Source organism: Temnothorax nylanderi, unplaced genomic scaffold (assembly GCF_030848795.1).
Source record: "Temnothorax nylanderi isolate EJ_2023f unplaced genomic scaffold, tnyl_v1.0 TNYL_tig0035_pilon, whole genome shotgun sequence".
NCBI classification, from domain to species: domain Eukaryota; kingdom Metazoa; phylum Arthropoda; class Insecta; order Hymenoptera; family Formicidae; genus Temnothorax; species Temnothorax nylanderi.
In genome coordinates, this window is record NW_027249097.1 from 517,247 (window position 1) to 540,595 (window position 23,349).

Here is a 23,349-nt window from a genome sequence, read left to right on the forward strand (position 1 = left end):
TTGTAATAATAATATTTATACATATGAACTAAAATTGAATTCAACTTTTTTTTTGTTAATTAACTCCATAGATACTAAACTGACTTAAAGGTTTTTGAAAAGCGCACCATAGTTAATTTGAATATGGCGGATATGGTGTCCAAACTCTAGTGACATGGACATTGGGTGCCACTGTGTTTTCTGTTGGTAAACACTCTACGTTAGTATCAACGGATAATAAAAATAGCCTTTCAAAATGTTAACGTTTGATTATTTATGATTCTTTAGAATTATATTAATATTGAGCGTTTTATCAGATTGTTCTTTTATGATCTTTTTTACTAAAAAAAGAGAGGATGAAAAGATAATGAGAGTGTGACGAGAGAGAATATTCAAAACAAAATTCAATCAAGCCGGTTTATTTTGGTAAATATTTACACGTGCCGCACGTGCGTTAGAATTCCAAGTATAAAATCGAATGTTAAGAGGAAGAACAAGAATATGAAATAACTTATAAACTATGTCTTTATTGTTTTAGGTTTTTTTTGCACGTCGAACTTTCTTTGCAGTATTTTATCCTTATTTAACCTTTAAATATATTTACATACATCGAACTATGCCACATTTTTGACGTCATATTTTTCAATGCTGTAAAGAGGCATCGTATGTTTTTTTTTAAGTAAGTATTTCTGTTTTTACTATCTACATTGAAAGATTGTTGGTCATCAGATTGTTCAGCAGAAGTTTAAAGCATACCTGTTCTTTTTAGCTGAACTTTGCATAGTTCATCTTTTCTCTTTTTCTTTTCACGCTTCTCCAGCGTGAAAAGAAAAAGAGAAAAGATGAATCGTGCAAGAAGTTTAGCTAAAGAGAACAGGTCTATTTTTATTTCGACAATTATTTTATCTAAGAGATTCTTTTCCATAATCTGGATATTATTCTATATATGTATAGTGTAAATATACACAGCCAGTATAAACAGGAGTAATTGGTTGTAGATTGTCGAGTATTGTTTGGAGCAAGAACACTTTATTTTAAGTTAATAATTTGTTTAGAATCAGTAGTTTTAACTATTTCAGGCATCATAAACGGTATGGACGTGGAAGCATCTATAACCGAGCGTTTACAGAAATTAAGGCAATGGCAGGTGGAGCAGCAAGAGAGACTGCTAAACCAACAACGAATACAAAGGGAGATTTTGAGCCACGAACAAGATCGTATTTACAAAGCACTTGGCTTGCCAACGCACGACTTCGATATTATTGAAAGTACAGATGACGCGTGTGTTACGCGTGAAACGGGGATAAATGCGGAAGAAACGATGCCTGATAAAGCGCTTCAATGTGATGTGGAAAATTCAGACGATGTACTAGAAATAATTGATGACGGAATATCAACGGATGCCGATCCGTCGTACGAAAATTGTAACGAAGAGCGGAGTGACGATTCGGATTGTGCCTCTACAATTGTCGATAGAAGTGGAAGTTCTATGAAAGATCGCAGCCCTGGTGTACTGTCACAGGAATTCGTTGCTGATTCGTTAATAGAAGGGATAATGCCGCTGTCGTTGAATAATGTTTCAAACAAATGTGCTTTGATCGATGACATTCCTCTTCCGTCACCTAGAAAAGATTTTCAGACATTATTAGAAGAGAAATTGAAGAGAGAATCAGAAATGCCGAATGCGCAGACCGATGCGAAGGTCAAGCCGAAGAAACCGTTCCTAAAGAAGGGTCAAGGACTGTCGAGATTTAAAATACCTGCAAATTCACGTCCGGCAGCGACTACTGTGAAAAGACATAACACGCCTGTATCCTCCAATACACGACATGTTGATCAAAGTGATACGAGCAAGAAATCTACCCTACATAAACATGCACTTCCGAAAACTGTGGACAATGTTTCCGCCGCAAGTGGAAAGCGACAATTGAACTTGAAAACTGTTCCATTACCGAAAAAGAAGGTTTCCGGTAAATCTATCGCTCCTACTAATCAAATCACCCATAACGTTACTTCTAATCGATCGAGATACCCACTAGAAATAAATACATCAGATTGTGATTCGAAAGCGGAGAGAGAATTAGAGGAGGTAAGAATATTTGAGCTCTTGGAAGAAAAGGCGGAAAATTCTAGTTTCTGTTCGACATCAAGCACAGTACTTGCATTTTTGCAGCAGTCTACGCCATTTAAGATAAAGAGCAGGTTGAATCAAACGAGAAGGGAGAACGGTACTGTGGCGAGTAAGGAACGGCAAGACGATGAACGAACGAGCGCTATGATCGAGCAGGAGCCAATGGTTCAACAAGCTGCGCATACTGGAAAATCAAAATCAAGTGTTCAGCGCCAGGTTGAGCCTCGTAAACATTCTCATACCAATGCCACCACCACTGTCGATTCCTACTGGGACACCGTAACTGTTGATAATATGCAAGAAGCGGCACAGGATTATTTTATACCTACCAATCAAGTATTGCAAGGCGACGAAGCATACACAAAGCATTCAGAAAATCATGATACGTCTATTATCACGGTATCGTCGAACAGCGACGAAGAGAGAGGAACTTCTATGGGAAATGATCGTAATTTAACGCATGACAGTGAAGCCAGTGACGCCAGTGATGCCAGTGATGCCAGTGATATCAGTCATCATGTTAGATTCTCAGAATACAATGAATATAGAACCATAGATTTAATCGACATGTCCGACACGGCGAACAGTCCTCCTTTGAAAAACTATATTGAACAACAGAATTGGGACGATCATTCCAGCGACACGGAATCATCTAACATTACGAAGAAACTGCCGTTTAATTGTGAGAAACAAATTCATAATTCCTCCCTGAAAATTATCAGCAATGAAAAAGCAGTTGACACTCCAAGACGATCATCTTTGCAAGATATAACGAGACGCGGCAAGAAAGATTCGTATAATTATGTAATGAAAACTGTACATGTTCCCGAAGAAGATACTTTAAGTTATAAAGACGAGTCGCCTGATGAAGATGCATCCTATGATAACGAATGTACACCGATAACTGAAGAAATTGTTCAAACATCTGACGAAGAGCGATCCGTCCTGTCGTCGTCGTCGTTGTCGTCGTCGTCATTGTCGTTGTCGGACGCTCAAGAGTTAAATGCGCACGAAAGGAAGGAATATGTATTGAGAAGCGAGCCGGAGAAAATAACGGAGAAGATAGCGAAAGTGTATTCGAATTTGAGAGAGGCTGATCTTTACTCATCTGAGGGACGGACGAATAAAACGAGCACCTTCGAGACGGAGCTTTTGAAAAGTCGTTTATTAGAACTTGAGAAGGAAATAGACATATTTCGAAAGGAAAGCTCGGCCTTGCTGCTTCAGCGTCGAAAGCTACAAGAGGAGGAGACAATTTTACGTAAACAATACGCAGAGAAAGAGAAGAATTTCGAAGAGAATAGGAGAAGAGTGCAAAACCAATTGGAAGAGGAGAAGAAGAGAGTAGCGCGTGAGAAGATAGCGATGGAAAGCAGAATTCGCGATGCTCAGGAGAAGGCGAGGCAAAGTAAAACCGAGAGGCAAAAGGCGCAGACTCTGCGAGAAGAATTGGAACAACTGAGAGACGAGCTGAACATCAAAGAGAGCAGGTGGAGCGCCGCTGAATCAAGGTATAAAAGCGAGCTTCGTGTGTTAAGAGTAGAAATTTCCAAGTTGAAGCAAGAAATCGCGAATTTGCAGAATATTAAAAAAACGAACGTTAGAAATCTTAGGAAAAGCACCGGGCAAGTAATTACGAAGGCTATCAATCAAATCAACAAACGCGTCGCCGTGGCTCCGTCCAAAGAACCCCCTCCGAAGATGTGTCAAGATTTATCGGATACTTCGTCGGATACTTCCGTCCATGACACTGACGACGAGGATGAGGACAAAAGTGGAAACAAGTCGATCATGAAAGCAATTAATGCGAACGATGGCTTTGGACAAATAGATGATGATGCATCTGCGAACAAAGTAAGGCATAAACAAGTTGAGATTGAATCGCAGCCTAAGGGCAATCAGAAACTCCCGGAAGGGAACGTTGTGGAAAGGAAGCGGTATTTATACGAAAATTTATTGAAAGACGCAACGTCGGATTTGATGGAGAATGAAAATCCGTCTTGTACAAAGCGGGGCACGTCGAGCGATCCCCAGCCAATAATTACGCAAATACAGAATGCAAAGAGTAATGATAGATCCCATTCCAGTTCTACGAGCAAAGATTTCGAGCGTGCGGCTTACGTTGCGAGTAATACGGAGCATTACGCTAACAGATCACGCGAAGTAAATCAGGATTCGGATAAAAACGACACGGAAATGGAAACAGAAAAGAGAAAAGGTCGAATATCGCCTGAGAAGAATTTAAATTCTACGTTGCACGCCACCTCCTTTCAGAGTCAGATTAGCAAGACGAGTACGGACGCTGTAAAACAGATTCAGTTTCCCGACGGACGTATAGAGTACTGGTATCCGAACGGTAATGTCAAGAAGATCTTCCCCGATCAAGAAGTTACGAAGATGATTTATTACAACGGGGACGTTCGCGAGACCGACAAGAACAGGAGAGTAAAATATTTTTATGCCGCGACTCGAACGTGGCACACAACGACTCCCGATGGCTTGGAGATTTTAGAATTTCCCGAGTATGTTTATATTTCGTTATCGTTTCACTATTATCACGTTCGCTTCCAATGCTTTGCTTCGTTTTAGTCTCCAAATAATGCATAAATAAATAAAAAATAATAAATACCTAGGATATAAATAAAAGTAATGATAAATAAAAATATAGATAATGTATAAATAATAAATTAAAAAATTATATACATATAGCGGTCAAGTGGAAAAGCGTATGTCCGATGGAACCGTCGAAGTGTTGTTCCCGGATGGGACAGTGGCGCAAACTTTTATCAACGGCGACAAGATTCTGACATTACCGAATGGCCAGAAAGAAATTCACACAAAAGAGCATAAGGTGAACAGATGTCTAACTTCTTATTTTGTATTTTAAATATATTGCTCCAATTCATCTAATATGTATGCTTCGCCTTTTTTTTCATAGAATCATATAAACGTGCAAGTTCTTGAGTTAGCGTTATTCATTAAACGACATTTGAATATTTCAGAGACGAGAATATCCTGATGGCACTGTAAAGCTAGTTTACACGGATGGTACCCAAGAAACTCGTTATTCTAGTGGAAGAAAACGATTGAAAGATAAAGATGGTAATCTCTTGATGGATTCGTACGATGTATAAGTCTTTCCAAGATTATTATTATTTTTTTAATGAATCTCAATAGAAACGAAGATATATATATATATGTAAGCGCAAAAGCATATACGATGTTATGTTAATTTATCTCGTAATTGTAAATAACGATTGATATATTGTATAGTAATTATTTTTATAAGAATTTGAAACTTAATGCTGATCTTTTTCATTATAACAAGCGAATAAATAAAGACGGAGAGCTTTTCATAAATATGGAATATTCCGTTAAACTCCGCCAGCTAAAGTAACTTCTTATTTTTTTTTTAATGAATATTATGCACCTTGTAAATTACTGATTTACGACTTATGTCGCTAATTGTAAATTATTAATTTCTTAAAGAAAGTAATTTAGAAATAATGTCATATGAACGAATATTTTTACGATACGATACAATAATAATCAGACATCGTCTCATTTAATGTTCATAATAATTTTGTTCTAAGTTAGTAAAGTAATTACTACACTCTCCCTAATCACAGTAACTGTCTTATTTGGAGAGGAGAATTAATCACCTCGTTTCTTGTATAAGTAATTTAAAATACGATGTAATTGAGCGTTCAAACATTTTCGCCCGCATGTACGTTCGATCGATCGAACACCTAATCGATCATCGCGATTACCGGTTACACCTTTCCGCGCAAAAATCATCACGTTGTCAATAATCGATTTTTCGCGGGCAATACTTAAACGCCGATGTGCCGGTGCCGCCGTCACCGTCACCGACTACACGTACATACATACCTCTCACATCTCTCTCGCTCTCTCTCTTTCTCCCCCCCCCCCCTCTCTCTCTCTTTGTCATCCACCACTATCCCGTTTGGGCAATCATGTGTCTCGTACGTACATAGTAGCGCGCGTCGCTGTCACCGATCGTCGCCAGTCGATCGCACGGGGAAACGGGTTTCTCGTTATTTGTTCTATTTGCATCGAGTCTCCGTCGTGAAGCAAGGACACGCGATTTCGTTGCTTGCGTGCCATTGCGAGGGCCGAGCCCGCCCTCCTCCTGGCAAAAAGTGAGTGACGTAATTTTTTCATGTACGCGGTTACGATAAGGAAAGGGAGAAATATATATATGTGTACATGTGTGTGTATATATAATTGATAAAGTATATATATTTAAAATTATTCAAAGATATACGAATGTGGACGGAGAACGAGGTAAATGAAGCGTAGGAAGGTTATGTTGACGAGGAAATCAAGAATCGGATGATGTGTAAATGCAGGAATGGTTGATAAGTGGAATGGCGTAGATTGTACATATATGTACATATATATACATATATTCGGCTGACAGACGGACAGACAAACAGACGGAGAGAGAGCGAGAGAGAATTGTCTTTTCGCGACAGGTATAAAATTGCGGAAATATAAATAATTTCTGTCGAAAATCGGGTGACACGGCGAAACTGTTGTTCGTTATAAATTAAGGCTCGAACGGTGCCCAAGTGTAGAAATACTAGAAATGAATATGAAGTAACAGGCGGAATGACGTAATATTTGCGAGCGGGGAGAGAGAGAAAGAGAGAAGTTGTTATTGCGGATCTGACATTTATAATATCTATTGGAGCAAGCAACAGACAGACGATAAAAAAAGTAGGAACGAACGAGAGATTAAACCGATGGAATAAATTAACGGATGAATCACGGTTGGGTGAAGAAAGTACGTGTGTTAAAGGCAGAAAAAGAAAGAGAGAGAAACTGCGTGGTTTATTACAGTTTATTATTTCGGGTGACTTTACCGTTGAATAAAAAGAGAAAATATATAATAGAACGACATATCGAAAGGGAGAAAAAGGACAAAGTGACACGGTGCCGATAAAAACGTTAAGTGGCATAATTGCGCGCGTATATAACGATCCGCCTAAGAAGCCTGCAAACAGAATGACGTGGTAAAGTTATGAGTTAGAGAGGGAGAGGGGGGGGAGGATTTATTTTCGTCTTTCGGTAAACCCGATTCAAAATAAGTGAAAAAAAGATGCGTTCGTCAATTTGTTGAAAAGAATAAAGGACATAATTAAAGAATATTTGAATTGTAAATTCAATATTACAATAGATAATCTGGAATAAAATGGTCACTTGTCAGAAATGATTTTTTTTTTGCGCGTTAAGAATTGCATTGTCAATTCTATCGCCTGATACATGCCAATGATTTTGCAAATAATTAATTGAATTCAGTTCCTTCTTACAATGTTCTGTTACGCGACTTGAGAGTGTTTATCGTAAATGTTTAGGTTTATTTCTCAATTTTAAGTTACTCCGACTTCGGTATATCATTTTGGAAGCGAAAGGAATAAAAATTTCTATATTTGTGCTAGATAATTTTAAAGTGACTTTATAATACGTGCGACACACTTCGCATTCAAATTCCCTCTGTACTTGGAGACATTTCTTGTCACCGACAATTTAAACAGCATTTGCTCTTTCATTGTAGATTGTGATTTCGTTTATATGTATGTGCGTATGCACATACACAGGCTTCCGATATTCACTTCAAGTACTAAAAATTTATAGTTTACGTAACGTACACTACAGAGTTTCAGTACTGGCAGTGAATATCGGAACGCAGCCTTTATTTACATACGGTCGAGTTAATTAAATTTACGATGACAATACAAATCCCAGATAGCACGCATGTCTAAAAGATGTCTTTACGACGTCTTTTAGACATACGTGCTGTCTGGGATATATGATTTTTCCATTGTACGACAGCTATTAATTTCTGCAAGTTAGGAATTCTTAGTCTCTAAGATGAGAGAGTCCTAGAGACTCTCTAGTCATAATTAGAAATGCGAGTTATTGACATTTCTAATTATAACTAAAAAGCTCTAGTTAACTATGGAAATTGTTTCAAAATGTGTAGTATTAATGCGTTAAACGATTATCCTAAAACGCAAGAATATTTGATTAAATCTTATTATGAACATATGCATACTTGAAGGATGAGCAGGACAAAGGAACAAGCGGGTTCATCCAAGTCATCGGGATCCGCAGGCTCTACCGAGGAAAAAGAGAAGGATGAGAGGATGTTCGAGTGCAATATCTGTTTGGATACCGCGAAAGATGCAGTAGTCAGTATGTGCGGCCATCTGTTCTGGTAAGTATTTGATAATAACGTAACGTGTCAAAGAGTGAAATATTACCTATAATTTGAATGATATGAATGATAATAATGCAGTTGGCCATGTCTGCACCAGTGGCTGGAGACTAGACCTACTAGGCAGGTTTGTCCTGTATGCAAGGCTGCTATAAGCAAAGAAAAAGTCATTCCATTATATGGACGTGGGGCTACAAAGCAAGAAGATCCAAGGTATAACTTGTTTTTTTTTCTGTCACAATTAAAAATTAATTATTGCTTCTTTTTATTCAAGGATTATGTAAAAAAATTTACGCCATTTACGGTCGGAAATAGATCTTTAGTAACCTAATATTAAAAAAATTTACATGTGTAACATCATGTTAAATTATAGGAGATAATTGTTTTATTACCATTGCTTATTATACCTGTATCTAGTATATTGATGCATTGGTGGCGTGCGAGCAGTGAACTATATACCGTACTGAAACGTGAAATCCCATGTTGGCGCCCGGGCACCAAGAAAAAAAAGACGGATTAATTGGTTTCTGTATGTTTAGCGAATTTTAATTGGTCAACGGTATTCTATTATTTTTGTTTCCCTGGAATATGCTTTGGTCACGAATAAACGGCTCTATAGTTCACTGCATGTGAGCCGCCCTCTCTTCTATATGTGACGCGTTGTGCTGTGCGGTTGGGGGAGGATGGGGCTTGCGTTCGATCACGTTTAAGTTGACGGGAGACGCTTACGTTAAGACTGAGATTTTATGTTAAGATAACGTTGCGCGCAAGTGAGTTTTGTTTTGTTTGAAGTCACCTGTATGCTGTAATAAGCTATTTTGAAGGGCTTGGCCTAGAAAATGATATAAGTTTAATTGGTGATAACGATTTTTGCTTCAGGAACAACGTGCCACCGCGCCCGGCCGGTCAAAGGTCAGAGCCAGAAGCCAATGTCGGCTTTCCCGGCTTTGGTTTCGGCGATGGTTCCTACATGTCGTTCGGCATTGGCACTTTTCCGTTCGCTTTCTTTACGTCGACTTTTAATTTCGGAGAAACACGACCAAGCGCAGGTAACACTTGTCATTAAGTTTAAGGGGAACGGTACAAGTTGCGAGATGAACTTATCTTCGTGTTCCTGTTTCTCATATATGAGACAATAATTGAGAGGTAATGTATAAAAAAAATTATTTATTTCCAGCTCCCAGAGGCACACCGCAATATGAGGAAGATCAGTTTTTATCCAAGATATTTTTGTGGTTAGCGATAATATTCATCTGCTGGCTGCTGATGGCATAACATTGTTTCTAAATCACATACCAGTCTGCTCCATAATTTGTAATACTTTGTCTTATGATATCCTGTTGGTTCGTGATAATCGCAACATTGTATTGATTTCCACGTGGCTCTTGCAAAGTCCCTTAAAGCTCCTCATTCACTGCCTCCATCTTTGATTGATGACGTTAGAAGTCAAAAAATATATGAAAATTTTTGCAACGTAAGACATTATTAAAATAAAAATATTTTTCTATTGAATTTAATTAAAGCGTTTGTAATCGATGTAAAATAGACTTGTAAGATATACCGAAAACTCCCCTTTTGTTTGGAAAAATGATGTAATAAGTATTTGGATAAATGATGTAATAAGTATTGCACCCCGAGAAGAATACTGTCAACTGAAAAATTTCGATTTTTAATTATAAGCCCATAAAAAGTATATAATATTACCTACGTGCTATAATAGTCTCACAAGTCTATGCAAAATCCGCTTATCCGCTGCACGAGGCAAAGGTGTCGTTATTTTAAACCGGTTATCTATCCGTTGAGGCAGCACTGGTAGTCCAACTGCCGGGAGGGCGTCATTTTTCATGTTAATGCAATGATTTTGTATTTAAAATAATTGCCGTAGTGTTAAAATATATCGAAACTCCCATTTTGTTATAATTTAATATGTGACAGTAAATATTTACTTCAATTCAGCAGTTGTCAAATAGATAAAACAAGCTGTTTGACAGCTGCTGAAATAAATATTTGCTTTCACATATTAAGTTTTATAAAATAGGAATTTTCGTTATATTTTAACACCACGACAATTATTTTAAATACAAGATCACTGCACTAACACGAAAAATGTCGCTGTATGTACGTTGCAAGAATAATTTAGCTTTTTAACATCATTTTTTTTATGCCTGACAGTTCACAATTGATATTGTGCGCACTGTTGATGCGGACTTGGCAATCGAGCCAGCAGGAGCTTAAAAAAAAAAACAACAGAAATATATGAAGTTCGTTTACGCGTGTCCCAAACTGTACGACTAATGTCCATTTCTACCAATGTAGATTAACTTTAATCAGTTTAACTTACTTTTTATTTTTTTCTACTTTTTATAACTAAAAGAAAATAAAAAGTAAAAGTTAATCTGTATTGGAAATGGACATAAAAAAAACTCGTTTCTTCCTATTTTAGAAAAGAGGAAGAAAGGTACATCGAGTGTTTTGTCCATGTAAAATGTTTTACACGGTTTCGTTGGCATTTGTATACTTCGAATGGGATGATTCCTCTCCCATTTGGATAATTCTGATATTTTGATGTCACTTTTTTTTATGTACATACTATATATATATTATTATTACCCATAGAGGGAGTGCGTGCATCTGCTATAATATTTAAAGTATAAAAATGTATGACTTTAAGTGAATACGCAGCGAGGGGAAGATATTAATGTAGATCGTTAAGATAAATCGCGGTTTTGTGAGAAACTGCAAATTTGAACAGTGTGTATATAATAAATTAATAAATAATATATATATATATATACATACCTGTGTGTATAATTTTGAGTTTAAATTAAAATTGCGTATGCATTTAAACAATTTAATATATTATGGAATATTAATAATATAGTATATACATTGAAATATAACGGGACGTAAAAAATGGATTCTTACGAGACTATCAGTAGTAATTAATTTATTCATAGTTCTTTCGTTCAATGATGTTCAATTTTATTCTGCTGTGATTCTCTCTCTCTGTGAGGTCTTCTTAAGTCTATTTATATAGTCATTACTCAAATCTCATTTCAAAAGCACATTATGTAAGATACTTAAAATGGAGTTTTATGTTTCGAGACGTGTTCGAGGGCAGTTCAACAGGTCATATTTTGATTAGAAATCAACTGAAACTACTCGGTTGAAAAACGAAATGGCACATGATGACAAAAAAATGGATCGAGTTGTGTAAACGCAAAAGAAACATTTTACCTCCTTTGAAAACATTTTATTAGAACGTTAGAACGTATAATAGAATACAAAAATATAATGGAAACTAAAAAAACAGTTTTATAAAAAATAAAGAAACTTGTGGGTGAAAGAATTTAAGCTTTCAATTGCTTTCAATGTTAGTAATCCTTATTAATAAAAAAGTAATAAAACAATTTAAAAAAAATCAATATTTATTATCTGATATTAATTCTAATATCAGTAATCTAATATCACTAATATTACTAATCAACTTACTATGTATGTACATACATACATTGGACACAGAAAAACAATTGCAACAACTGGGTTAATTTAAAGCAGTGAAAGAGCGCCAATATCGAATTGCAACAGATGGAGGAGAAGTGATTAGAGATGCATAAATAGATACTGTGATTGAATCACGTATCCACATCTACTATATAAAATCCTATCCATAAATAATTCGGATAACGTACAAATTGACGGACATAAAAAATTTTTTTTTTAATATTCATAAAATTCATAAAAGAGGTTTTTATCCATAATTAAGACTTTCTAAAGAAACTTTTGTAGAGTACACTATTGATACTATTTAAACTCTAGTTGATTTAATAATTATATCAATAACTTAATCTATTATTTCTTAATTTGTTTGGTTATAAAAATTTTGTAGGGTTAAAGAATTAGTAGAAATGAAGAATATAATGTAATTAATGGGATTTGCGGGATATCGCACTGTGCAATGTTCCATCCGATTTTAGATTTGGCATCTATCACAGATTGCAGCTCTTCGAGAGAAGCGCTCACCAATATAATGCACCGAAAATCGCAACTCTCGATAAAAGCAATTTACATAGATCAGGAAATTACTGCTACTGTACACAATATAGCTTATTCTTGGAATATTACCAACAAACAAAACTATTATATCTTGAATATCTACGATGTATATAGAAATAAACGATCAGAAATTATTTATTTTTCCTAGAGATAATGATTAGTTTTTGATAGAATACTGTTTCTCACAATATACGCCAATTGGAAGATTTACATCTCCTCCTTATCTCTCATGAAGCCTTTGGAGACTAGCAAGTCATTACATTCTTTTCGAGTCAATTTGGACAACACGTGTCTCTCTAGCTCCTGCAACATTTTCAGAAATTAATAGTAGGATATTACGAATTATAATTATGTTAATATTTTCTTTTTATTGTTAAACCTTTCCACGTGCGTTCAATAACACGAGTTCTGGTATTGCACCTGGAATATGCTTGAATTCCACATTTTCGCCACTGTACGTGTATTAAGGAAAAAAACATAAGTAATAGGTATATAGTTCGATGGAATCTTGATTGAATTTTGTTAGTCTTTTATTTGCTGTTTTTTGGGGGGAAGTTATACACTTTTAGGTATCTTATATTAAAAGATTACTATTTTTGATAAATTAGGAGCAAATTTTTAAAATATGCAAAACACATCTGTACGTTAGATCTTTAGAAAACACATAACATGCAATTTTTTATATATATATAAAAAGTTAACTTTACCTATTTATCAACCTTCAAAATGTCAATGTTGCTTTAAATTATTTTTCATGCATGTGTACGTATGTAACACAAATAAAAAATAAGACAAAATATGTGAAAAATGAACAAAATAAGTATTTTACGTCAATTGTCACTAACAATGCAGTTGACAATAAGCTTTAAAAATGTATAAATATGCAAAACAAGTATGCTATTATAAAGGATACTATTGCGGTAGGTCCTCGAAAATAAATTTCTTGACATCCGGCAGCCGATTGAGCGAGCAACCGCTACAGCTCTGGAAAACGAATAACGTAAGATAGCGACGATGTCACGAGGAAACCGGTCCGTACGAGATGTGATTACAAATTTCTCGATACATAAAACATCATTTAATTACTGTTGTAGCAATATTGTATTGCAATTATAATACAGAAAAATCGAACGTCATGCGTTCTAATGAGCGATATCCGATAAGACATCATGTTGATTTAGCATAAAACAGATCACGTCTCATCACGTTACCTCGACTCTCGCAGACGCGTAAGAAAAATCGCTCGCTGCGTCCGTGAAATTCGCGACGGAAACAAACGAAAGTGCGAAAGCGACTGTAATAAATATCAGACGATCAGATGCCATGTTTGTCATTCGATTGAGAATTGAGACGTAATAAGGCCCGGTCTACAATGGGTGTTGTAAGTCTTAAGTCGTAAGAACTGACCAATCACAGTTCATTATTCTCCTTGCGGTCGAAGAATAATGAACTGTGATTGGCCAATTCTTACGACTTACGACTTACACATCCATTGTAGACCGGGCCTAAGGCCCGGTCTACAATCAGTCGTATGTCGGAGTCGGAAGACGCAACGTAGCCGATGGTCCAATGAGGAAATTTTGTTTCCGAAAAAGAAATTCTCTCATTGGATCATCGGCTACGTTGCGAGATCCGACTCCGACATACGACTGATTGTAGACCGGGCCTAATGCCGGTTCTACAATACGTCGGACGTCGGATGTCGGAACACGCAGCCGGATGGTCCAATGAGGAAAATTCGTTTTCGAAAAAGAAATTGGCTGCGTTCAGCCGAACCTCTGCTTAGCGAAGCGAAAGGTAGCAATTAAGTGTAATTGGTTGAATCCAAAGGTAAGAACCAATCACATGCAATTGCTACCTTTCGCTTCGCTAAGCAGAGGTTCGGCTGAACGCAGGCATTCTCTCATTGGATCATTGGCTGCGTTCCAACATCTGACATGAATACCTAAAAGGAAGCGGAACCGGTTGCTTCCGGTTTCTAATTGCTTCTCTTTTTTTAGAATTTTAGATTATGACAGTGAGTTTGTTTATTTTGACGAACGAGTTACACTCTTTGCATTTCTTGATAAATATTTGCTCATTGGAGCTGGATTCTCTTGTTTTTTTTTGTAAGATTATAACAGTCTTTTTATTTAAAATAAAGAAGTACTTAATTTACAACAAAAGTAAATTTGAAACAATTAATTTTGAACGGCTGTCTTTAGTACAAAAAGCAATTTAATAAGCATAAAATGCGATTGGATAATTTTCTTTATATAATTATATGATTAGATTAACTTTGATCTTGGTTCAACTTTTACCATTTATCTTTCTCCAATTTCAAGAACTAGAAAAAGATGAAAAGTAAGTTCAACCGCGATTAAAATGATAAAAATTAATCTACATTGATAGAAATAGACATAAAAGTGCAGGAAATAGGTCCGTTCGGTCTGTTCTATTTATCTGAACTTCTTGCGCAGTTTATCCTGTCTCTTTTTCTCTCCAATGTGAAAAGAAAAAGAGAACAGATGAACCGTGCAAAAAGTTCAGCTGAAAAAGGAGTTGCGACGTAAAAGGAACAGACTTCTCGGCTCTCGCCTTATGGAGGATTCACAATGCGTCCGATGTTCAACGTACGACGATCCGACATCCAATAGGAAATTTTTGTCTCTAATAATAAATTCTGTTATTGGCCTAGTTTACACCGACCGTTTGATACGCGTACCAAGTACTGTATCCGTATCAAATTTGTATCAAATTTTGGTTTACACCGGGATAACCCGAGATTTGATACGGATTTGATACGAATATAGTACTTGGTACGCGTATCAAACGGTCCGGTGTAACGAGGCTCATTGGATGTCGGATCGTCGTACGTCGAACATCGGACGTAGTGTGAATCCTCCATTAGCTGATTGGTCACCCCGAGTATGACGCGACGCGTCACGCTCGGCTCGACCAATGCCGCAGAGTTTGGCTCGAATGCGGCTACTCTCCGAGAAAATCTTTTCGCGCGCTGGATTGTCATGGCAAGTAGTAACGCCAGTGTAGTCGCCTCCATTTTCGCCCCTTCCTCACGCAAGTTTCCTGCTCCGCGCGCACGTCCTGGCGTCACGGACGAGGGGACGTGGTCGCGTTCTTCCAAAAACGAGGGAAAGAGGAGAGAGAGAGAGGAAAAAAATCGGGCGAAACATTTCATCAAAAAGAAAGAGTAGAGGAGGAAGCGTCACTCGTGGCAGTGGCGTCGACACGAGATACGAAACGGCGACAACGGCGTGCGTGGATGCCCCGTCGGGATTTCCACCTTGCGGTAGCACCACTAGCACCCAGCGTGCATGTATAAGGACGCGCTTGCGACGAGGTAAACAAGAATGGACGTGGAAGAGGGTGAGGCGAAAATGTGCAGGCTATGCGGCCAGTACGAGAAGATCTACATCGACGTGTTTGAGGAGGAGGGTGTCAGACGCTACCTTGGCACGAAGATACACAAGATCAACATCCTGGTGAGTCGCGGTGACACGCTTCCCCTCGCCGACCCGGTCATAACCCTATAGGGTTAGAAGAAAATGGCTATGAGAGAAAGGGAGATTATTAACATAATTAATTACTATGCTTCAATGCTCTTTAAAATGCTTACTTTAAAATAATTGTGATTTTAAACAATTAATTGAACTAATTTTATTGAATACACTTTCTAACATTCAACTCTTGTTAATATAATTAACAAGGGTTTCAAGCGATGAGGTTTGTGTAATTCATGTTGAATTGTTACCTTTGTGTTAACTGGTCTCTTGTTTACTACATCACTTCATCAACAGCTTTCTTTTTCTGTTAAGAAATAACAAACATTTTAATTAATTAATATATTATAATGATCTGCTTTTATTTAAAGATAGGTCTAAGTTTCAAAAAGAGATTGGAGGATATTGTCATGTTGGAAATTGATATTTAATAGGAGCTTTCACTAGCGAGTTATACACTTATCGAGCGGCAAAAGATTTCTTTATACTTGCTCCAATATCGCAATTAAGAATAGACATTTTACGTGAGTTACTTCATCAACGAGATTCTTATGGAATCTCCCGTGGAATTGCTATCGCTACTGTTTGAAAAAAAAATTAAATACACAGAAATATTGTGTTTATTTTCATGTGCGAGTGTTTGTAAACGTGCCATGAGATTATTGTACAAGTTATTTTTACATTTGTACAAATTGTTTGGGCGAATTCTTCGGAGAGAAGAGTAATGAGCTTTATTTAAAATTGTAAGTAATGAATATTGTAACTGTGTAAAAATTATATATTTAAGTTTGTCGGTAATTCCAGGCTTGGATGTTGTCATAGAACTTTAAGTAGTGGGTACCAGAATGTAACAACATATTTATATATTTGTCACAAATTGTTGTATCTATAGAGTAGAGCGGTAGTATTTACGTGATGAGGCCTAATGTCGCTTAATAAGGTTTTATCTTCTTGCAAGTACATCACAAGTACATTTCTCAAAACTTAGATCACTTTTGTTTGTGAATCGCAGATAGATGAAAAGGATCCTCTGCCCAAGGCGATCTGTGTTCAGTGTCTGGGCAAGCTCGAATTCGTTTGCGACTTCCAAGAGGAGTGTCGGCGCACCCAACAGGTGTTACGCGATCAGTACAATCTACCACCGTTAACAGAGTCCGTAAGTCTCTGTACTTTGTTTATATTTCATCTACCGCTCTACTGCTATTTTATCATGCTGTTTTATCACAATCAATCCTATCTTATATCACAAAATTTCATGACATCATATAAATGTAAATTTCAGTACCGTGAAATAATAAACGCGATATAATAAAGTCCATATACATATATAAACAGGAAAATAAAATTTAACAATTTATAAGCAGTTTTGCAAAAAATATACTTTCTTTTTTATTTCTTTTCTTTTTTAATAATTGTTAATCAAGTTGTTAATATATAATTTTAATAAAGTTGAATATTCTTGTATTAATACACGCACGGTACTTTTTATCTGTCATTTATTTTCTTACTCTATGGCTGCGTTCCGATATAATCATGTAATTACATGACGAATGTAAAAGTAGCAAAACAGGGGAATATGTTAAAAATACGAAAGCGGAGACGAACTTTTGAGGATAAAAAGTAAAAGATATTTTTTAGTACCATGCGATTTCAAGTGACAAATATTACAATTGCCGTCATACAACGGGATTCCTATATTTTCTTCGACAGATTCTGTGGCAAATATTATTTCAAAATCCTAAACCTAATTAAAAACTTAACGTACGCATACGTGTCGGTGTTCCTTAAGAAGTCAAGAATATGGAGGTGTTAAGAATAGAACGGTTATAATACTAGTGAAACGTTTTTTCTATAAGTGTTAAATCTTAGTATTAGTTTTTACAAAGATTACACTAATTTTCTATTCACGAATAAAACTTTGCGATATTCTGTCTCTCTTTTTTAAGTTTGGATAATTGAGATTGTCGAGTTTGGGAACGTTAGAATTAATCTTTTCATTCGAGCGTTTATGTAGTAAATATTAATCTATCGTATACCGAAACCGTGATTCAGTTTAGCCTGTAATGATATACGCGTCTTTTTTTTTACCGTGGACCTAGAAAGATTAGATTCTCATTAAGGACTGATTGAAGAACATTAGTGTGAAACCTCTAAAAGCTATCTGAACTTTGCTAAGAGAAATTGGTATAATAATAAAATAAAGGCTGTTAAAAAATAATATAAGAAACGTAATGACAATAGGAAAAGAAATTACACGGAAACACGTCATTAGTGCCCAAGAAAAAAACTGGATATGTCAAAAAGCCGAAAAACATACTCGGTTGACGACACGTTAATTATTATCATGAAAAAAAAACGCCTTTTTATAATACTTCCTCTTCTCATGAATGCAGCAAGTCTTTGGAAAATGTTTATTTTGTAATATAGACAATACACGTTCACCGAATTACGGCCAAAAGAATGATTAATCGAATAAATGCATAGTTTTGTTAAAAAAATAATGACTTAATACATATGTGTGTGTGCGTGCGTGCATGGTGTGCGTGACACCAGGAACAGGGCTTCCTAAATTGATAATGTAACGAGATGCGATATTTTCTATAAATCTTTACACGTGAGATTCGTATGTGAAAAATTTTCAACGATTTTCAATATCTTTTGGAGTACATTTTGTAATAATTGTTATATTAAAAATAAAAAAACGTTACATATAGACGTTTAAAGTATTATGTATTTTATAAAAATGTGTATTTTACTTACACATACACACTAATACGAAACTGCGAAAGAAATATAGCAAGTGTCTTGATTCAAGTCTTCGATGTTATAAAGTAATCTAGGAAGACAAAATAATTGCAATTAATATTAGTATTATGAGCTATTTTTAAGTAGAATAAATGGCGGCAGCAAGAATGCAGATATTTACGAATTATCAAGAGAAATGTGCCTTTTATCGCACGATTATGGACTATTGTATAATTAGAGTACTCATAAAATGTGAGTTGGTATTTATAATTAACTATAAAAAATTTTTTCCTATAGTTTTCGAAGTGATCAGCAATATGAGCTATTTTGTACGTATATATTATACATATAATTAGGAGGTAACATATATATATAATATATAAATAGAAGTTAATACTCCTTTCCTTGATCATTGAAGACACGTCCGTGTGTTAATTGCATATAGAGATAAGTTAAGTGACTCCATACACACACACACACGCACATACACACACTCGCGCGCACGCGCGCACATTTGTATATTTACATAGAATTAATTTCCACGATAAAAAACTTGTTTAATGATTCCACTGTTGCCTTAATAAAAGTATGATACTTTTCAAATACTTTTGATTCATTTTATCCTACATTTAAGTTTCCTAAAGTGACACATCGGTGTTTTAACTATAATTTTATGTGTAATTTATTGTTGATTATACTTTGTTGAGAAAGTAAAAATTAATTTACGTATATAATGAATTGAATTATACGTAACTAAATATATATGTATATAGAGCATACAGTTCACAAACTGTTTCTCGAAAACTGTTAGGATGACAGAATTTTTTACTATTTTACGGTAGAGCTTTTTGTGAAAAAAATGGAGTAATCGAACCCGACACAGAGCCATGTCTCATTAAAAAAAGAAAAACAATTTATGTATATTTTTTCAGATAAATCGCTTCTTATAAATTCTCTATGTATAAAAATATTAGATAGTTTGGTAGAATAGAATTTATTACTTTAGCATTAAGATAGTTTATTAAAAATTAAGTGTTTTATATTTTACGTTGTTTATTTTAAAATCTGTAAGAATAAAATGTGATTTCTTTGACATAATTATGTCAAATGGTCAACTCATAATCAGCAGATTTCGAATTTAACTTCGATCTTCATCCTCCATATATGCTTCGATTTGATGAGATATGGCTAGAAAGTTAAAAAGGTAGTCAGTGCGAAAATTCGCAAATTTCTCTTCCATATTTTTTATCATATTACCCATTGGCTAATTATATATGAATAATATAATATTAATATTTATTTTATATACTTTATAACATTTTACTTTGTGTCGTTACGTTTACTTTGCACGTACGCAACTCGTCTCTTATCTCTTCTCTCTGCCATATTCTTCACATACTAATAAATAAATACTAATAAATAAACTACTAATAAATAAATACTAATAAATAAATACTAATAAATAAATACTAATAAATAAATACTAATAAATAAATACTAATAAACAAATACTAATAAATAAATACTAATAATATAAATTAAATATTTCACTGACTTTTTTAATATAGAAGTAATAATCATCTAACATCATGAGACATCAGACATGCTAAAATTATTAAATTATTTCAGATCCACAAGGACGATGCTCTGCCGCAACAAATTTGTGCGAGTTGTGTCGACAAATTAGATTTTGTATGTGACTTTTACGACAGCTGTCATGTAATTCAGGAGAGATTATGGTGGCTTATTGTAAGTATTATATGCTAATCTCGCAACACAGATCATTCATAAGATATTGAGATTTGTAATAGTGTGTGTGAATAAAAAAAAATGCTAATTCTGTAGAACCGAGAGCTTGCGCCACGATCGTCTGCACCACGCGAAATAAATGCATATATAGTTAATTAATTTGGACCGGTGATAAGATTATTCTTACTACTGGTTACTGAATTATTGATACATGCATTTAATATTATATATCATGTTTTCTTCCTCGATACCGCAATCGGATATTTTGTCTTAAATTTTTTAATAGAATAGTTTCTTTTTGGGATGCGTTTTAACTTCGTCTAGTCTTTTATGATATTTTAATAGGTTTGACTCTTTTATGTATCATAAACATTCGATTTTTTAAACCCTTAATGAAACTTCTTATATATCATGTTTTCTTCCTCGATTGCACTTTCTAGATCCCCGAGCTGATATCTTTTCGTTCAGGTCCATTTGGGTATATTTTGCATTAACTCGGTTATTTTATTTTTATTACTACTAGGAATCTTTGAAGAATCAACGCCAAGAGATACAGAAACAGCCCGCTGACTATCAAACGAATGAAGGAGACGATCCGACGCAGGAAGGAGTAACTTTGGGCACCGAATATTCGACAGAATATTCGAACATCATTATTAAAGAGGAATGCCTGCCAGATTTAAATTTGGATATGTATCCTTCGAACCAAGAGACACAGGAACAGCCCGCTAGCTATCAAACGAATAAAGGAGACGATCCGATGCAGGAAGGAGTAACTTTGGGCACGGAATATTCGACAGAATATTCGAACATTATTATTAAAGAGGAATGCCTGCCAGATTTAAATTTGGAATTGTATCCTTCGAACCAAGGGACACAGAAACAGCCCGCTGGTTATCAAACGAATAAAGGAGACGATCCGACGCAGGAAAAAGTAACTTTGGGCACCGAATATTCGACAGAATATTCTAACATTATTAATAAAAAGGAATGCCTGCCAGATTTAAATTTGGATATGTATCCTTCGAACCAAGAGACACAGGAACAGCCCGCTAGCTATCAAACGAATAAAGGAGACGATCCGATGCAGGAAGGAGTAACTTTGGGCACGGAATATTCGACAGAATATTCGAACATTATTATTAAAGAGGAATGCCTGCCAGATTTAAATTTGGAATTGTATCCTTCGAACCAAGAGACACAGAAACAGCCCGCTAGCTATCAAACGAATAAAGGAGACAATCCGATGCAGGTAAGAGTAACTTTGGGCACGAAATAATCGACAGAATATTCGAACATTATTATTAAAGAGGAATGCCTGCCAGATTTAAATTTGGAATTGTATCCTTCGAACAATCCAATGGTGTGTTTTTTTATTATCTTTTATAGTTTCGGAGATATTCGGCTCAAAAGAGGAAAGCCGATCTTTTTCAAAGGGGTGTTTCACCCCCTAAATACGCGTATGGGCACGTATAGAAAACGTATAGAAAACGTGTCCCTTATTTTCATCAGAGAACAACATACTAAAAACTCATCAAAATCGGAGGGGGACACTTCCGTGGGTTTCCTTGTTAGTTATTAATTGCTCTCTTTTCCACCAATCTGCATTAAAAAATTTGATGTCTAATAATTATACATAGCGGTGACATGTGACGGTCGACTGTAGTTGTCATCTCTCGAGATGAACCAATCTTCATCCCACCTAAAGTCTTTATAAGAAATTGATTAAAGAGTTAAAAGTTTTGAGTGAAAGAATACGAGATTATAATTACGTGAGATTGTAATCTGATAATAAATTGATACATAAAAAAGATATAATTATATGTAACCAAAATATATACAATATTTAATAAAATAAGTTTGGTTACATATTTTCAGGATTTCTTCATATCGTAATTTTAATTAACACAAACCAGTATTGAATTTTAATATTAACATTACATTCCAATTTATATTTAAAAAATAAATGTATGTATTACCTATAAAGATCTGGAATTTTTAGGAATTTATTTCCAAAGTTTGTATAAATAACTTGTTAATTAAAATATCGAAGAACTCTATGTGATCTTTTTTACATAGTACATTAAGTTTAGCTGTTTTGACAAACGCAGAACAAAAACTGAAAGTTATATTAAAGCGTTTTGTTGCTTATGTTGCAGGGTCACTTAGAGAGCAAATTCAAGTGCCCGAAATGTCCGAATGTGTACAAAAGTAAACATAACTTGAATGAGCATCTGTTGAAGCACGAGGGCATAAAAAAGGTATAATTATATATGTAACCAAAAATATATTTAATAGTTAATAAAATAAGTTTGGTTACACATTTTCAGGATTTCTTCATATTGTAATTTTAATTAACACATAAACCAGTATTGAATTTTAATATTAACATTACATTCCAATTTATATTATATATTTTAATTTATATTTAAAAAATAAATGTATGTATTACCTATAAAGATCTGGAATTTTTAGGAATTTATTTCCAAAGTTTGTATAAATAACTTGTTAATTAAAATATCGAAAAACTCTATGTGATCTTTTTTACATAGTACATTAAGTTTAGCTGTTTTGACAAACGCAGAACAAAAACAAAAAGTTATATTAAAGCGTTTTGTTGTTTATGTTGTAGAGTCACTTAGAGAGCAAATTCAAGTGCCCGAAATGTCCAAATGTGTACAAACATAAACATAACTTGAATGAGCATCTGTTGAAGCACGAGGGCATAAAAAAGGTATAATTATATATGTAACCAAAAATATATTTAATAGTTAATAAAACAAGTTTGATTACACATTTCCAGGATTTCTTCATATCGTAATTTTATTTAATTAACACATAAACCTGTATTGAGTTTTAATATTAACATTACATTCCAATTTATATAATAAGTATTATTATAATGAATAAGGTACATGTAGATATGTTCTTATTATAAGCTTAAC

General features: G+C 34.9%; 4 protein-coding genes across 9 annotated transcripts in view; 3 read left to right on the forward strand and 1 right to left on the reverse strand.

Moving 5' to 3' along the window:
* Nucleotides 1-181: 181 nt before the first annotated feature.
* Nucleotides 182-5,674, forward strand: Sas-4 (spindle assembly abnormal 4). 2 transcript variants are annotated; one of them, XM_071703339.1, is made up of 6 exons: nucleotides 182-405; nucleotides 518-658; nucleotides 1,059-2,068; nucleotides 2,153-4,632; nucleotides 4,820-4,961; nucleotides 5,113-5,674. In XM_071703339.1, exons 3-6 carry the CDS (start codon nucleotides 1,073-1,075, stop codon nucleotides 5,242-5,244), a joined length of 3,750 nt encoding a protein of 1,249 aa, XP_071559440.1. In that variant the 5' UTR covers nucleotides 182-405; nucleotides 518-658; nucleotides 1,059-1,072; the 3' UTR covers nucleotides 5,245-5,674. The 2 variants fall into 2 exon arrangements, with proteins under 2 accessions (XP_071559440.1, XP_071559439.1); XM_071703338.1 differs by having other exon boundaries at nucleotides 183-405; nucleotides 1,059-4,632.
* A 401-nt stretch (nucleotides 5,675-6,075) lies between these two features.
* LOC139770985 (E3 ubiquitin-protein ligase RNF185) lies at nucleotides 6,076-11,148 on the forward strand. Of its 5 annotated transcripts, none has more exons than XM_071703361.1 (5): nucleotides 6,076-6,273; nucleotides 8,199-8,354; nucleotides 8,436-8,567; nucleotides 9,234-9,403; nucleotides 9,532-11,148. In XM_071703361.1, the coding sequence occupies exons 2-5, from the start codon at nucleotides 8,200-8,202 to the stop codon at nucleotides 9,627-9,629; spliced, it is 555 nt and encodes a 184-aa protein (XP_071559462.1). In that variant the 5' UTR covers nucleotides 6,076-6,273; nucleotide 8,199; the 3' UTR covers nucleotides 9,630-11,148. The 5 variants fall into 5 exon arrangements, with proteins under 5 accessions (XP_071559462.1, XP_071559466.1, XP_071559465.1 ...); XM_071703365.1 differs by lacking the exon at nucleotides 6,076-6,273 and adding an exon at nucleotides 6,465-6,609; XM_071703364.1 differs by lacking the exon at nucleotides 6,076-6,273 and adding an exon at nucleotides 6,678-6,920.
* Nucleotides 11,149-11,284: 136 nt separating this feature from the next.
* Nucleotides 11,285-13,781, reverse strand: LOC139770987 (selenoprotein M-like). Its single transcript, XM_071703369.1, has 4 exons — nucleotides 13,622-13,781; nucleotides 13,324-13,394; nucleotides 12,790-12,862; nucleotides 11,285-12,713 (listed from the first exon to the last, which is right to left on the reverse strand). The coding sequence occupies exons 1-4, from the start codon at nucleotides 13,742-13,744 to the stop codon at nucleotides 12,618-12,620; spliced, it is 363 nt and encodes a 120-aa protein (XP_071559470.1). The 5' UTR covers nucleotides 13,745-13,781; the 3' UTR covers nucleotides 11,285-12,617.
* A 1,617-nt stretch (nucleotides 13,782-15,398) lies between these two features.
* Nucleotides 15,399-23,349, forward strand: part of LOC139771121 (uncharacterized) — a 42,373-nt gene continuing 34,422 nt past the window's right edge. The window contains exons 1-6 of the mRNA XM_071703644.1: nucleotides 15,399-15,892; nucleotides 16,923-17,066; nucleotides 20,285-20,404; nucleotides 20,928-21,656; nucleotides 22,564-22,665; nucleotides 23,037-23,138. Of these exons, the coding sequence (XP_071559745.1) occupies nucleotides 15,761-15,892; nucleotides 16,923-17,066; nucleotides 20,285-20,404; nucleotides 20,928-21,656; nucleotides 22,564-22,665; nucleotides 23,037-23,138 (1,329 nt within the window). The 5' untranslated portion in view covers nucleotides 15,399-15,760. The remainder of the gene's footprint in view (nucleotides 15,893-16,922; nucleotides 17,067-20,284; nucleotides 20,405-20,927; nucleotides 21,657-22,563; nucleotides 22,666-23,036; nucleotides 23,139-23,349) is intronic.